The following is a 14,534-nucleotide window of genomic DNA, read 5'->3' on the forward strand; positions in this document are numbered from 1 at the left end:
AGTGCCTCCCGGAAACCATGGTAGGAACTTCCGGCCAGAAGCGAAAACGCTGCAAAAGTTGTGGAGGCCAAAAGGTCAGTGGGCAGAGCGGAGATGGTTGGGCGGGGCTGTTGGTATGTCACTGCGGGGTGGGTCCGTGAGACCTTGGGTACCTCCTCTAGACTCTAGGTCAGAAGTTCCTCTTCACAGGTTCTCTGGAGGCGTGTGGGCCTGTTTTCTTACGGTGAGCATTTGTTTCCCAAGCACTGAATGGGACCTTCGAGAATCTCGGTGGAGGTCAGTCTAGTGTCCGCTTTGGGGGCAGAGGTCACAGCCACGGAAGTCGTCTGTCCTCAGTGCCATCCTGGCCAGTAGTTTCCAAGAGCGAATTTGAGGATGGTCGCGCGTGTGCGCGTGTGTGTATTTTCTTTTTTCCTGCTCATGTTTCTCTTTTCAACGGTGGGTCAGGTTCACGTTAATGAGGTTAACAAGTCTATTCTAAGACAACCACCGAGCTATGTTGCAAGATAGCTACGTTTCTGCCCTTCATCTGCCACGGAACTTACTTGCTTTCAAACGACTTCCTTTTTCACCTGCCCATCCATTCTCACCTATTCCTAGTTACCATCAGCTACCTTTTAAAGAGTTTGAGTGAATCCGTGTTGTAACAAACTACAGTACAGCAGAACCTTCAGAGACACGCCTCCAGTAGCCCAACCCCCATCCCATTCCCCAAAACTGCAGATAGCCTATAGGTGCAGGAATACTGAAGTTTATTGGTGTAATGCTTTGCAATTTTCAGAAGACGTATTCACAACCCACCAGAGAAATGGAGGTGAGGGAATAAATACAACCAAGACAGTCTTGGGAATGCAAGGGCTGAACGCTCAATCTGGAAACACTCATTACCTAACTAGTTTGGGCAGGGTCTACTGAAAGTTTCGTTGTTGACAGAGATGACATACCGAAAGTTTCTAATTCTTCTGAAAAAAAATCAAATATTAAAAAAATGGGAGCTCTTAAGGTTAAAATATCCTTATACCATCTAATCAAAGTTATTGAAGTTAAGTATACATCCTTAGAAAATGAAAACGACTTTGCATTGCCTCTTCCTCCCTTATCACTACATGCAAATGCAAAGTGGAAAAATAAAATCTCTCTCCAGATGACAGAAAGCAAAAATAGTTTTGCTACTTAAAAGCTCCAACTAATTACCTAATTTCTTTATTTTACTTTGTATAATAAAGCTACATTACTTTTAAAAATTGTTTTGCTGTAATATAGTGGTTGAAAACCATTTTATTTTAATTCTGATTTGAGTATAGGACAGGACTGGTTAGGTTGTTTATATCCCTAGTAGGAACAGATACTTCCGAAATCTAAAGTCACCTCTGAAATTTTTTTTTAACCATCGAAATGGTGGGAGTCATTTGAACTTAACATAATGAATCTCAGCTGAATTCTCAAATCAAGTCATTTCAAGAATATATTTTATTATTTATAAAAGGTGCAAAATTGTAGTAAGCAATAACCTTACAGAACAATGTAAAGAATCTAGTCAGAATTTATCTTCCCTCAGATGCATAAGCAATTTAAGTAACACGTAAGTTCCTTTTATTTTTATAGTGTTAGACGAATGAGGAAACACTAACTTGTCTAAGGGTATTTTGGTGAATTCTTTATTCATTCAAAACATTTTAAGAAAGTCAGTGTAATGCATATGCATTTTACAATCACATCCATAGGTTTCCACAATATAGTCAAATGAAAACAGCTGTAGTTTGATTTACTTTGAAAACTCAAAGACATATACTTCGAGACTTCTGAATTTTCTTACATTATTGTCATGCTCAAATTAGTCACATAGTGAAAACTTTAACATTTTCAGGAAGTCTATTATCATACATAGTAAGCTGATAAAATAGATTCAAGGAAGTGAAATAAAAACCCAGAATAACTTAAATTGGAGGAAAGATAATCTGGATTATCTATTCAATATTAATACCTACAGTTATTCTGGCATTGCAAAATAGCCAAGTGTAGTGCCTCTTAAGTTGTTTGTATTCATGCATTCCAAATTGCTTATAGTCCACTAATAAATATTGGTGGAATCCAAAATATGGATATAGATTATTAAGTACGATGAACATGGTAGTAAAAAATTACCATCAATAAGAAATTTTACAGAACCAAACACACTGAAATTCTTTGTAAGATTTAGCAAACATCTTAAAATCATATACAAGAAACACTGTGTTTATGACAAATAGGTTAAAGCCGGGGGAAAAATATCAAGTCCTTTTACATTATCTCAATATTCAATGTTCATTGTTCAGTGGAAGTGCTTTTCTATAAAAGCACTAAACAAAATGGTTATCAATTTAAATTATCTTTTATAAGAATTAGTAAAACTAAAGTCTTTGATATCCAAAGTATGTAGAGGATCTAGGTAGTTCAAGGGAATAAAAATCACTTTCATCTGAATTAAATGAATATTCAAGCTAACAGTGTTTCAGAGTTTTATTTTCCCATTTCACTTTCCAGTTCATTGTATTTTCTTCATAGCATTTGTTAGTAAGCATTTAATGGAACCTAATATTAATGTTGAGAAATCTGAGAATTTTTTTAGGTTAGTGTAAATGTCCACTAAACTTATTTCCAGTATAAACTCTTAAAAAATGTATTATATTACACTGGAGAAAACTTACAGGCACTACCTCAGCCCTGTGGGTCAAGGTCAACAGCAACATCAATGGACAGATACTACCTTAGGCAGGTTATCAAGGTCAACATCAAGAGCTAAAGGGAGCCTAAAGTTTGAGAAACTGTTACAGCTAAGAGGAGTCATGATGATGGTATTTATCTTTGATATGTGATGATAATGGCACTTTACCTCTGTGGTCTTCCTTCCAAAAACCAAAACCACTGTCTAACCATGAGAAAAATATAAGACAAATCCCAACAGAGGGACATTCTACAAAATACCAGATCAGTACTCCTCAAAATTGTCAAAGTCATCAAAAACAAGGATCTTACAGCTAAGAAGAGCCTAAGGAGACGTGACAACTAAATGTAATGTGGTGTCCTAAATGGGATCCTAGAACAGATAGAGGACATTAGGTAAAACCTAAGGAAAAGTGTGGACTTAATGAATCAATATTGGTTTGTTCATTGTGACAAATGTTCGGTGGGTGTGGAGTATATGGGACTGCTTTGTACTATCTTTGCAGTTTTTCTGTAAATCTAAAACTATCCTAAAATAAAAGGTTTAATGAAAATTTTTATGAACACATAACCACCTTTTATTAATTTTTCTTGTTATATTTTCATGGTCAAATTGTTAAAGAAAATCACACTACTGTAATAAAAATAATGTTTTATAAGGGTCAGTCTCTTATAACTTAATTTTAGCTCTACCACCATTTACAAACTTGGTAAATGACTCGATATTTATATTATTCCTATCTTTGGGAATGTTGTTTTATTTCCATTGGAAATAAATTTTTCAAATGATTTCTCATATAAACTTTAATTTTGACCTACAATTGTGTGTGTATGTGTGATGACATTGAAAGAAACACTTCTAGATTGTAGATTAGGTGTGATATTGATGAACTGAAAATAGTGATTTTGAATCACATTATTAAAGCAATAACATTGATATAGTCTTCCATGTTAAAATAAACCTGGTTGTATTTTTTAGATCAATAATTAAGTCATTTTCAAAGTATGCTTTGAAAAAATAGGGGAGAAGTGCATTAAAATAACATCTAATACAGAAATTCCTGAAAATACCAATTATTGAACCAAAGAACTTTGATAAAATAAATTATATGTAGCACTTCATTCTTTCCATGTTTTTTTTATTTAGTGCCCATAGCCATTTTGTAAACTATTATTTGTTTATTTACAGATGAGGAAACAGACTCAGGATAAATGACTTGCCTAAAGTCACATGAGACAGAAATGTAACTTGAAATCAAATTTGTAATTCTAAGTTTCTGATGTTTTTATGTTGTACTCCATATGTGAACCTTTGGACATATATTTTTATTAGTAAGCATTGTATGTGGCATCATTTAATATAGCAATAAGAACTAGATCTTTAGAAAGGAAATGTATGCAAGCATAGGACAGAAATACAATCTATTTAACTATTACTCCAAAGTGTTTATTTGTAACTATTTAAAAGCTGGAATGCTGTGGCAGCAATTAGGTATAATTCAACAGTTTTGAAATTCCTAAATTTCTGAAACAGAAAAGAGATTTAATAAGAGAAATAATGAGGGAAAAAGGGATTTCCATTTAACATATGACATACTAAAAATTAGTATATCTGAGCTCACTTGGTTAGAGCGTGGTGCTAATAACACCAGAGTCCAGAGTTCTATCCCCGTACTGGCCAGCTGCCAAAACAAAACAAAACAACTCCAAAAAACCCACATCTGGTTATTGTTATCAGTGTCTAATAGCATTCCTTTTCCCTATTCACCTAAAAGCTTCTGTCATAGGAATGAAATTAGTCCCCAAACTATTATCGGTTAGTGAAATACTTTGTAGTGTTTTTATTTGAGTCAAAGTCTTGAATATCCCTTAAATTAATCTGAAAAGATGTCAGTTGGGGCTGGAGAGGACTATACCTATAAGAGTAATAGTTTTTACAATACTGGTAAAGAAATCAAAGCCTGCTATTTGGAAATAATATTTATCACTTTGTGCCCTGTTTGTTGCAAGGATATTGTAAGTGTTTCAGAGAAGATCTGAAGCAAGTTTTTGATACCAGTTTTATTGATAAATATTTGCAATTGTAGTAAGTGAGGAATTACTAAAATTGTTACAGATTGAATACTGTTTTCTCAGGAGAACAAACATTTTATATTGGTCATTAATTTAAAAACCAAAAAACACCACTCAAATACAAGTGTTTGCAAAAAATACTTTGAAAATCAAGTTCATAAACTGTCAATGTAAATAGATGAACAAGAATTTTTTTTCTGGAAATATCTTTACCATCTTTCAAAATAATTTGCCAATGTATCAAACTCAAAGTATTCAAAATTCACCTTTGATAGGGTTCCTAGGCATTTTCTCTCCCTGAAAATATTTACATGGTTTTCAAAGGGTTTTATTTTCCCATTTTCTGATTGTATTTTAAATTCCTCCCCTTTATGTTTCTTCACCAAAGCATCTGATAATTTATATTTTTCACAAATGTAGTTTGTCATAATTACACTATGACTAATTTTTTTTCAGTGTAGAAAGATGTATAGAAAAATTGATAAATTCAAAATTAAAAATCAAGTATTTTAAATAAGCTTAATGGGTGAAAAATATTTTTGCCCCTAATAAACATTATTTACCTATTTTGAGAGTAATTTTGTAAAACTGAACTATCAGTTACATATGCAGTACTCATTTCATTCTGTAGGTAAGAACCTAGGCAGCATTAAGGGAGACTAATAAATACCCCATGCGCTATGGACAAATATCAGAACTGCTTATCCTATGTACACATTTTGGATTTAAAAAAAAAAAGATACCACAGAGACCATATTTTAGTCTTGAGTTTGCATTTAGTAACTTCATTATCAAAGCTGTGTTTTGTTTTACTCTTGTTGTTCATATGCATCCTGTAACACTGTCACAGCATCTATACTACCTTTGGGTAATGTAATAACAATTAGCCAGAGTAGAGAAGTGTCATCCATCTATTATAAATGCGATTTATGTACAAGATCAATCTCTGAAGAAATCTGGTTCTTCAACTTATTTATATATACGTAATCTATATTCTCTGCTTTTATTTCCATTGTAGATATGTCTGAAGATAGGCATTATAAAAAGTGCATTAACCTCTTTCTGTGTACATTAGCAGATTCTAACAGTATACAAAGGTATCTTGGCAATCTAAACCACAAAGTGTCCCTTTTAAAGTGCTAATTTTTCCCCAGGGAGGAATTTACTCAATAAGAAAAATCAAATTCTATTAAAATAAATATTGTGCTCTTGGAATGGTAGCATAAACACCAGTTGAGAGCTTTTTTGTTTATTACAGCTCTGTAACTTAAACTGAAGGAATTATACCATACTTAAAAAACTGGTAGAGTTGCAAATATACACTTAGAAACTTTAAACATTTTGAAATTAAATGAGAAACCCTACTCTCCCCTTAAAATATGAGTTTAGCACAGAAAATGCTCACATAGCATGATTACCAACATCTGATGTGTAAATCTGCTCTAGAGTCATTCTCAACACAACTTCCTAATCAGATTTCAAAAGTATATACCAACTTCAAAATCTGAATTATACAAATGCCCAGGTTAGAGATTAGGACTCTTTATTAGGGCCCTTATCTTTTCATTTGGTAAAATATTAAAAGTATTGTCAAACAGACAATTCATCTAGTAGTCCAAAGTATCTTATAAAGATAACTTATGACTAGTAGGTCACCATCATATATAGTAACAACAGGAGTATAAAGTCTACATTTAAAAAGATCAATGCATGCAGTATATCTTAGTATATTACATATTTTCTAGTCATTTGCACCAATTTATTGTGCCTCAAACACAGAAACAAGTATGATACTACACCATATATGTGTATACATCATAGTAGCATAATAAACTCAATTCTAATCAAGAAAAAAATTAATTTATGAACAATAGAACTTCACAATAGAAGTGATGATTCTTTTAGGTTTTTCTTTACTCTAGGAAAAAATATGACTTTTTGTAAACATCTTTATAGCTATCTTTTTTCAACATATTACTGAAAACTATTATTCAAATAGTTAAATATCTAAGTGACATGGATAAAATGTGTCTTAACATACTAACACTTTCAGAAAAAACAGGCATTTGTTAAAAGAAATGATTATTATAAATATTTCTATCTTGCATTTTAACTACATTTTCATAAATAATATATTTAAAAGTGCTGAATATGGTAGGATAGTCAGCAACGCCAGTGTAAACAGAACATTTTGTTTTCTACTCCGCAATTTTTTTTAAAAATCCCATTTTGTCAAACACTGCAACAGTTAAAATATTTGCATAGGGAATAGATATTTTAATAGCCCTTTTAATCATGTCTCCTGAATTCTATATAAATTAGAAAATCATATTCACTTAAAAATCAATTCTTGAAATGTTTTAAGTTTATGGAAAAAGAAACTTACGATGCCAACCTTTCAAGTAAAATAAACTTAAAAAAACCCCTCCAAACTTGTTTTTTTAAAAATATGTTTAATAAATTAAAAATGAGAGGTAGTTAAAAAAATGACAAAGAAAACCTATAATTTTAATATCATCCTTAATATAAGGCCAGTGTTCTCAGTGGATATAAATCTTTTTAAAACTTTCATTTTAGGTTACTCAGTATTATATTCATTCAGTTTAAGATTAAAAAAATAGTCTCCAGGGGGTATTACTATTCAAATGTAACACCTTGATATAAATATGACACTGATTATTAATATTAGCATTTTTGTGCACAACACGATATTGTCTTCTTGAATATCAGAAGTATATGTAAATGTTAGGCAAGTATTTTGTCTTAAAGATTTAGTGTACTTATAAAAAATAATATGGCAGCTAGGAGATTTGAGCACTACTGCCTTTTAATTATAAATGAGAATTAATAGTTTGGTTTTAATATTTTTAAAAGAAATCATTCTTAAGATACTATGTGAAAACAGTTAAGGTCTGAAGTAGAGAATTTTCTTCATAACCCATATAAAACTTTTCTTGGTAAAAACTTAGCTTTTTAATTGAATTTCACTTTCAAGGAAAATATGCCACAAGACAAAAGCTATTCATCAAAATGTTTTACAGTGCTACATGTAGGCATTTCTTTATTAAATTCTTTTCTTTATATTCCCAAACTGTGTTATCAACCTTGTTATTTTTTGTTGCTGAAGTACATGACTTTACACAACCATCTTAGAACTGGAGAGCCAGTCTTTAATAAATTAATTACAGTATTGGACATCTGATATATACATATAGATTCATTTTGTCCTAATACAATTAAAAACAATATCACTCTTTGATTTGTCAGTGAGATAGAATATCTTCAGATTGTTTTGTGCTTTTTTTCATTTCTTCTTTTTCTTCTTTTTTTAAGAACTCTTAAAACTCTTCTGTAATGAAAATGCCATAGTTTTGGCAGTGAACAACCAGCGGAATCCCCCATTTAGGATTTTCCAACAGAGATAAATAGCTCTTTTTTCATGTACAGAAATATTGGCTTCAAAATTAGTTACTGAACACAGTATATATAGCATGTTAAATACCATTGTTACATTTAAAAAATTGCTTTTTTCTGTCTTAGATTATGTTAAAAAATGCAGACCACAGCCAATTTTTTGGCAATTATTTCTGTAAGACCATATTGCACAAAAGTCCTTAAATACAGATATGTGATGCTATTGGATTAAATATTACAAACAACTACGTGGCAAATGAAGCAGTTTTACTTTGCACATGCAGTCTCTGGAGATACACTAGGAGACTGTTCATAGGACTACAAATACAGTTTGCTTGCAAGTAGAATGAGTATTGAATAAAACAGATTTAATTTGGCAATTCATTGTTTTATGTGGTATTTTCTCCAAACTTAACCAGAATAACCTTGATAAAAATGGAGACAAAGACCATAATGGTTGTATTTTCACAGTAGCCTGAGGAATGCTAAACTGTAGTTCTCCAGGAACTCAGTTTCTGATGTTATTTAACTACTTTTATTTTTTATCCTAGCCCTCCAAAATGATTTTTTTTTAATGAAAATTAAGATTCAGAAGAAGAGCCGGCAGTACTTTGAAGAAATGACTTATAAATTTGAGAGTTCAAAAACCTTGGAAAAGAATCTCTGTGCATTAAGGTATATATCTGAAGTTGGGCATCTTCATACATGTGAGGATTAGGATCCAACAGATTTCTATTGATCACCTCTCTAACTCGAGAATCAAGACTGACCTAAAAAGAAATAAGAGCAGATACATTAAATAATATTTTTTTCAAAAGACTTAAATTAAGTAACTATAGGTTGTGACACCTAAGAGAAACTTCAGAGAATAAAGACAGCTACTGAAAATCTTGAGGTTATATTTTCAAAGGCTATATAACCTTACATACACTATTTTCCTTCAAAAACTGAATTAAACAAAAAACACCTAGGCAATTAAACTAGAAATTTAGTTCACAGATATCTTGATTTACTTGGATTTATCTTTTCTATGCATTTATTCAGGAGTTTTTGACAATTTCTATTTATTGTTGAGGTACAAGAGAATTCCCTAGCCAGAATAAGAATTCACCTCCTCCTAGTCTGTGACTGCTGCAGGTGACTCATGATAACAAAATAAAAATCTATTGGCAGAGAAGAGTTCTCTGACAAAAATTAACATGTATATCAAATGCCAATTCCCAATAGTTTCATATGCTAACAATTCCTGCTGTGTCAAAAGTAGAAAAACAGGAATGTGGACAGGCACAATAAAGCAGAAATGCAGCAAGCATTCTTCATGTCTTAGGTCTACCTGGCAAGGCCTAGGGAACATCCTTCTACAGGAATACATCCAAAGACCCCTGTACTAAAGATGAAGTAGAACAATTGCTTGAAGTGGAATGTTTGAGAGGGAAAATATAAATAGGAATTCAGAATACCCATTAAAATCATCAGTACAATGTATTTGAAAAGTTTACAGAAATAAAATTATAAAGTGATTTAGTCCCCAACGCCCCCCCCGCCCCCCGGAATGCTAATCCTGTTGGAAATAGTAGGATGTGCTGGAAAGGGAAGTGGGGAAAAATAAATAGCAATAAGGGCATGCTTAGGGGAACAGAATGAAAGCTCTGCCCTGAAATGTCATGTTAGAAAAAACTTACAAGAGGCAATAGTGACTCAGTCCTGATGGGTTTCCTCAATCCTCACTACTGAGCAAGGAATAGGACATTGCAATCTTAGTTAATTTCTCTCAAGATATATTCAAACATACACAAACCTTTCATATTTATGTCTAAACATTTTTTCATAAGCAATTTGCTAAAGCCTTTTTGGTTCTGGCTTCTTTTCCCACCCACTATTTGGACTAAGTCTGAGGTGTGAAATGGTCTTTGAAGCCACTCATATTATATCTAGTGTCCCCAGATTCCTGAGCTCTACAGACCATGTGAAATTGGGTTGATTGATACACCCCAGGGAGGGCTGTTAGATTTGTAATGAAATGGTGATCCAGACTAAATTTCTGTGGTTTGGCTAAATAACATATACAAGGAAAACTTAAACATCTCTTGACTGAACTATATATTCTTCTCTATTGAAAATTCTTTTAAAAAAATAAAAAGATGTTCTGAAAATGCATCATCTAGTTTTTATCTTCTGTGTTATTACCATATGAGGTCATCTTCAAAAACAAAGTAAAAAAAAAGTACAGAATTTTTTCCCCAAGCTTTGCATTTTATCTAAAAATATCTCTTGTATTTCTATGCAGTAGGAAAATGTTGACATTGGAGTTTAAACTGGTTCATCTTATTCTGAAATGTGGTGTTATGGTAGGGTGAAGGCTATTTTTATAAATGATGTTCTTACTTTCAAACTTGAGAGAATTTTTTGTTTCAATGGAGAAGGAAACCTTAGAATAGTGATAAAGAAGAGTCATTTATTTCTTAAATAGTAGCATAATTAAATATATTGTAACAGTTTCTTATCAGTAGCAGAATCATATTAGTTATCTTAAGACAAAATAATACAAAGTATTAAATGTCTTGAGGCCTTATTATTTAATTTCTATTCTTTTGCAAATTAAAAGCGGTAATAAAATATGATAAAGTAGTGCAGTTCAACATTTAATAATCTGTAACAAAAATGTATTTGCCATTTCCACTTAAGAAATGAAGTATTTACCTTAATATCAGGTTGTTTGAAAAGGTTGTCAGCCAGTCAAAAGAAGTGTAGAGAGGTCAAAGAACAAGGATAAACCCCATGGGTATAACAATCTATAGTTTCATCTGTGCCTCTGTGCTTCAGAATGTGGAACATCTATAATACAAGGTAGTGGGGGTGGATCCCAGCTTGGACCTGAGCCATATTCACCCTAGGATTCAGGTGTGTGTCTGGATGGCTTATAAAGCCATCTTATCTGGGATCCATTGCATGAGGGACTGAGGAGTTTCCTGGAAATAACTCATCCTAAGGGAAGAGAAAGTTAAGTAGCACAAGAAAAGAGCTATCCTTGGGCAATGGAATTCTCCTCTTGCTAGTCTCTGTAGACTCATACCCAGGTGGCAGGGGAGTTGTGGGGGGCGTACATTACAGCAATAATAGAACTTTAAAAAAAGCACTGATGTACTACCATGAGACAGGGCACACGACAGCAGTGATAGATTTGGCAGCATTTAACTGGCAGTTTTAGCAATGGTGAAAACTTTGATAGTGTTGAGAGGTGGCAACTGAAGCTTTAAAAAGATACAAGTGACTGTAATAGGCCTCAGTGACCTAGGAAGCTTTCATTCCCACAGGAAGTAGAAGACAGGGAAGAAAAGCAAGCAGCTTGCAAGCATAATAAAAATATCCACCGGCAATTCCACAAACTGTTGGAGAGGAAATTTTAGTGAGGGCTAAGATTGTTCAACCGGAGTATAGAGGTAAAGTGGGGAGAAGGAAGAAAGAGAAATCTTGCTTGTGTGGCTTGGCCTGGCTAAACTGAGTAATATACTGTGGTTAATCTTGCTAGATTTCCTATCCAGTGAAGGAGAATATTAAGATTGGAGAGTGCTGCAGAAAGGAGTACACCAAGTTTGGACCCTGCCTTTTTGTCCTAGCCATCAAGATGCAATGAAAATTTTACCCTGTAAAAATTTTTGGCAGAACTATGCTGAAAATGATGAATTTTCACTGAAAGTCTTTTTGCCCCTTAGAGGGGACCTTCCTTTATATTTAAGTAATTCTCTGAAGAATTTTTTTAGCATAGCATGATTCAATTTTTCTCCCATATTTTTCATCTTATTTTTAAATTTACTGAAGTTGTTTTATTTAGGATTCTTTTCCAAGTAAAATTCTGATTAATTTTTTCTTCTTTCATAAGTCCATATCAAATTTTACCAATTATAACTTCTGCCACTGGAGATTTTGTTTTCTGCTTTTAATTTTAACTAAACTTGGTATCCCCATGTTAAAGTTTATAGATCTAAAGAAAATCTGATTCTCCTATCAATTTCAATAAATTTTTATTATGTGCACATTTAGTTATGTGTTATGTTGTTATTTCTACTGAAAATAATTATAAATTGCAAATAAGACTGATATCTGAATTTATCTCTTGGAGCAAAGATTATTGGTAAAATAATGTGTGCTAACCATATTTTTGGTAGGTTCCAGGTGATGGGAAAGCATATCTTGCTTGTCTCTGGGGGTGGGTGCAGGCATGTAAGGTTGCTATTTATCATTTTGTCTGAAGTTCTAAGGTTGAGATTACAGAATTCTATAGTAGTGCCATAAAATATTGGGCAATGGAAGAACTAATCAGCATGTTGTAGTTGGAAGAGCACTACATTTGGAATCAGAAGACCTTAGGCTTGCCTTCTGTCTTCAGCAGATATAATTCTAATATCTTCAGACATTCATTTTACCTCTTTGAGAATCAGTTTTCTTTGCTATAAAGTGATGGCATCTGTCCTTGTGGCTGAAGGATTGTTGTGTGACTCAGATTGTAATAATATATATAAGACCACTTTGTCAACAAAGTTTAAGCCCAATATAAGTAATAATCATCATAATATAATTGACCATTATTATGATGACAAACCTAATGTCTTTGGCTTTTGTATTAACTTGAATTTTACCTTCTCAAAGTGACTCACCCTATTCTAAACTACATCATTCAAACTCCACCCTATTACAATATTTATCACAATTTTTAGTTAATTGTTTTCAATATGGTTTGTCTGTCTTCCTAAAATGTAAGCTTCATAAGGGATAGGCCAGTGTCTGTCTTGTTTTCCGTCATATTCCTAACATCTGGCCCAGCACCTGGCTCATAGGAAAGATGCAATAAATATTTTTTTTGAATGATAATATGCACGCATAAAGAAATAAGTCTAGGAAAATACAGTTAAATGAGTTCTGTTTAGAAAAACTGCTTAAATCATTGAAGGGCTAATTTCATAGAACTTCTCTTGAAGACACATATACATGCATACACAGAATCCACGTCTGTTACATGACAATCTTTTTAGATAATTCTGAAGTTTACATAGGTTTAGTACTTTTTCCTCCCAGATAGTAACTGGAAACTTAGGATGAATTCAGAAGAAGCAAACTATTCCCGCTACTGTTAAAATCATGTGGCAGAACTTGAACATCACGGACTTAGTGGATTTTAGAGCTTTCTCCATGACATCATTCTATGAAACTAGGAGGGTGAGGCTCCAGAGCACCGAAGGTAGTTGCTAGGTGTCATATAGATGGTAAGTGGCAGGGCCAGATTATAGTCCTGGTTAATGACAATGCCATTACTAAGGAGATTTGTAGATATCTGAACACACAGTTTTCTTCAATTCAGATAAAAGTCTTATTTTGTTGAAGGCTTTACAATTATTTCTTTTCAATAGCACAATGCTATTTATAGTTGATAATAACCTTTAAGTAGACTTTTTATTCAAGTTCTTTATTTCTCTAGGTTTGCCTTTTCAGTACTTCGTAAGTATAAGCTGTCATCAGGATCTGCTATGTGCAACAAGAGTATTAGTCTTAAATGCCTGTTTCTCTTCATTTGTTTTCCCCTTGAGGACATCATATAAAAAGAAATTTACTTTTGAAAGTAACAAAACTCTATTAGTTTAGCAAAATGAATGAAAACCCAATAGTTTATATTTCAATAATTAATAACTATGGTAACTCTAAATATGGCACAGAAAGGGAGTAATTTTGTGAATATTAAGTATTTTACCAAGCTCCATCAACCTGACATCTGAAAATCAGGAGCAGTGAGGACAATGGGAAAGTGTTTCCCATAAAAATTAAAGATTAAAAAAATGACTGTAAACATAAAGGAACTCTAAATACTTAATATGGAGACTACCTTTTCTCCTAACCTTTTAAAAAAATAGAACAGTCATCATTTTAAGATGATACATATATAGTACAAAGGAATGGACTAGGTAATCTAGACAATTATCACTTTAACACACTTTACATATTTTAGGGAGAGAAATGGGCTAGATAATCTTCCAAGGAATCCATAATTTTATGTAATTAGAGACAAGAGAAGCACATCTTCAGGCATATTTGGATCATTAGGTTTGTTTGCCATATAATGGAACTTTAAAATAAAAATGAAAATAAAATTATTATGCTAATAAAATCCAAGTAGAATTGGTTAGATGCTGTGGTTCTAGGTAGACCAGAAACCCAAAGAATGTATTTTTAGGATGTAGAATTATAGTGGTGTTAGAAATACAATGTGACATCAATAATAAATGTAATGAGGCTATAGGAAAATTCTCCCCACCTTGTTTCTATGAACACTTTGTTAATGTAGGAAACAAACA

The 14,534-nt window shown here is 32.6% G+C and overlaps 1 protein-coding gene and 1 long non-coding RNA gene across 2 annotated transcripts in view; one reads left to right on the forward strand and one right to left on the reverse strand.

The window, feature by feature from the left end:
- The window catches only part of LOC134378410 (uncharacterized), a 19,644-nt gene continuing 5,110 nt past the window's right edge, over positions 1 to 14,534 (forward strand). Inside the window, exon 1 of the long non-coding RNA XR_010023643.1 lies at positions 1 to 74. This is a non-coding gene — a long non-coding RNA (uncharacterized LOC134378410). The remainder of the gene's footprint in view (positions 75 to 14,534) is intronic.
- The window catches only part of RGS17 (regulator of G protein signaling 17), a 24,350-nt gene continuing 18,587 nt past the window's right edge, over positions 8,772 to 14,534 (reverse strand). The window contains exon 4 of the mRNA XM_063097487.1: positions 8,772 to 8,960. Coding sequence (XP_062953557.1) covers positions 8,772 to 8,960 — 189 coding nt within the window. The remainder of the gene's footprint in view (positions 8,961 to 14,534) is intronic.

The sequence above is a fragment of the Cynocephalus volans genome, chromosome 5, assembly GCF_027409185.1.
Source record: "Cynocephalus volans isolate mCynVol1 chromosome 5, mCynVol1.pri, whole genome shotgun sequence".
Classification (NCBI taxonomy): Eukaryota; Metazoa; Chordata; class Mammalia; order Dermoptera; family Cynocephalidae; genus Cynocephalus; species Cynocephalus volans.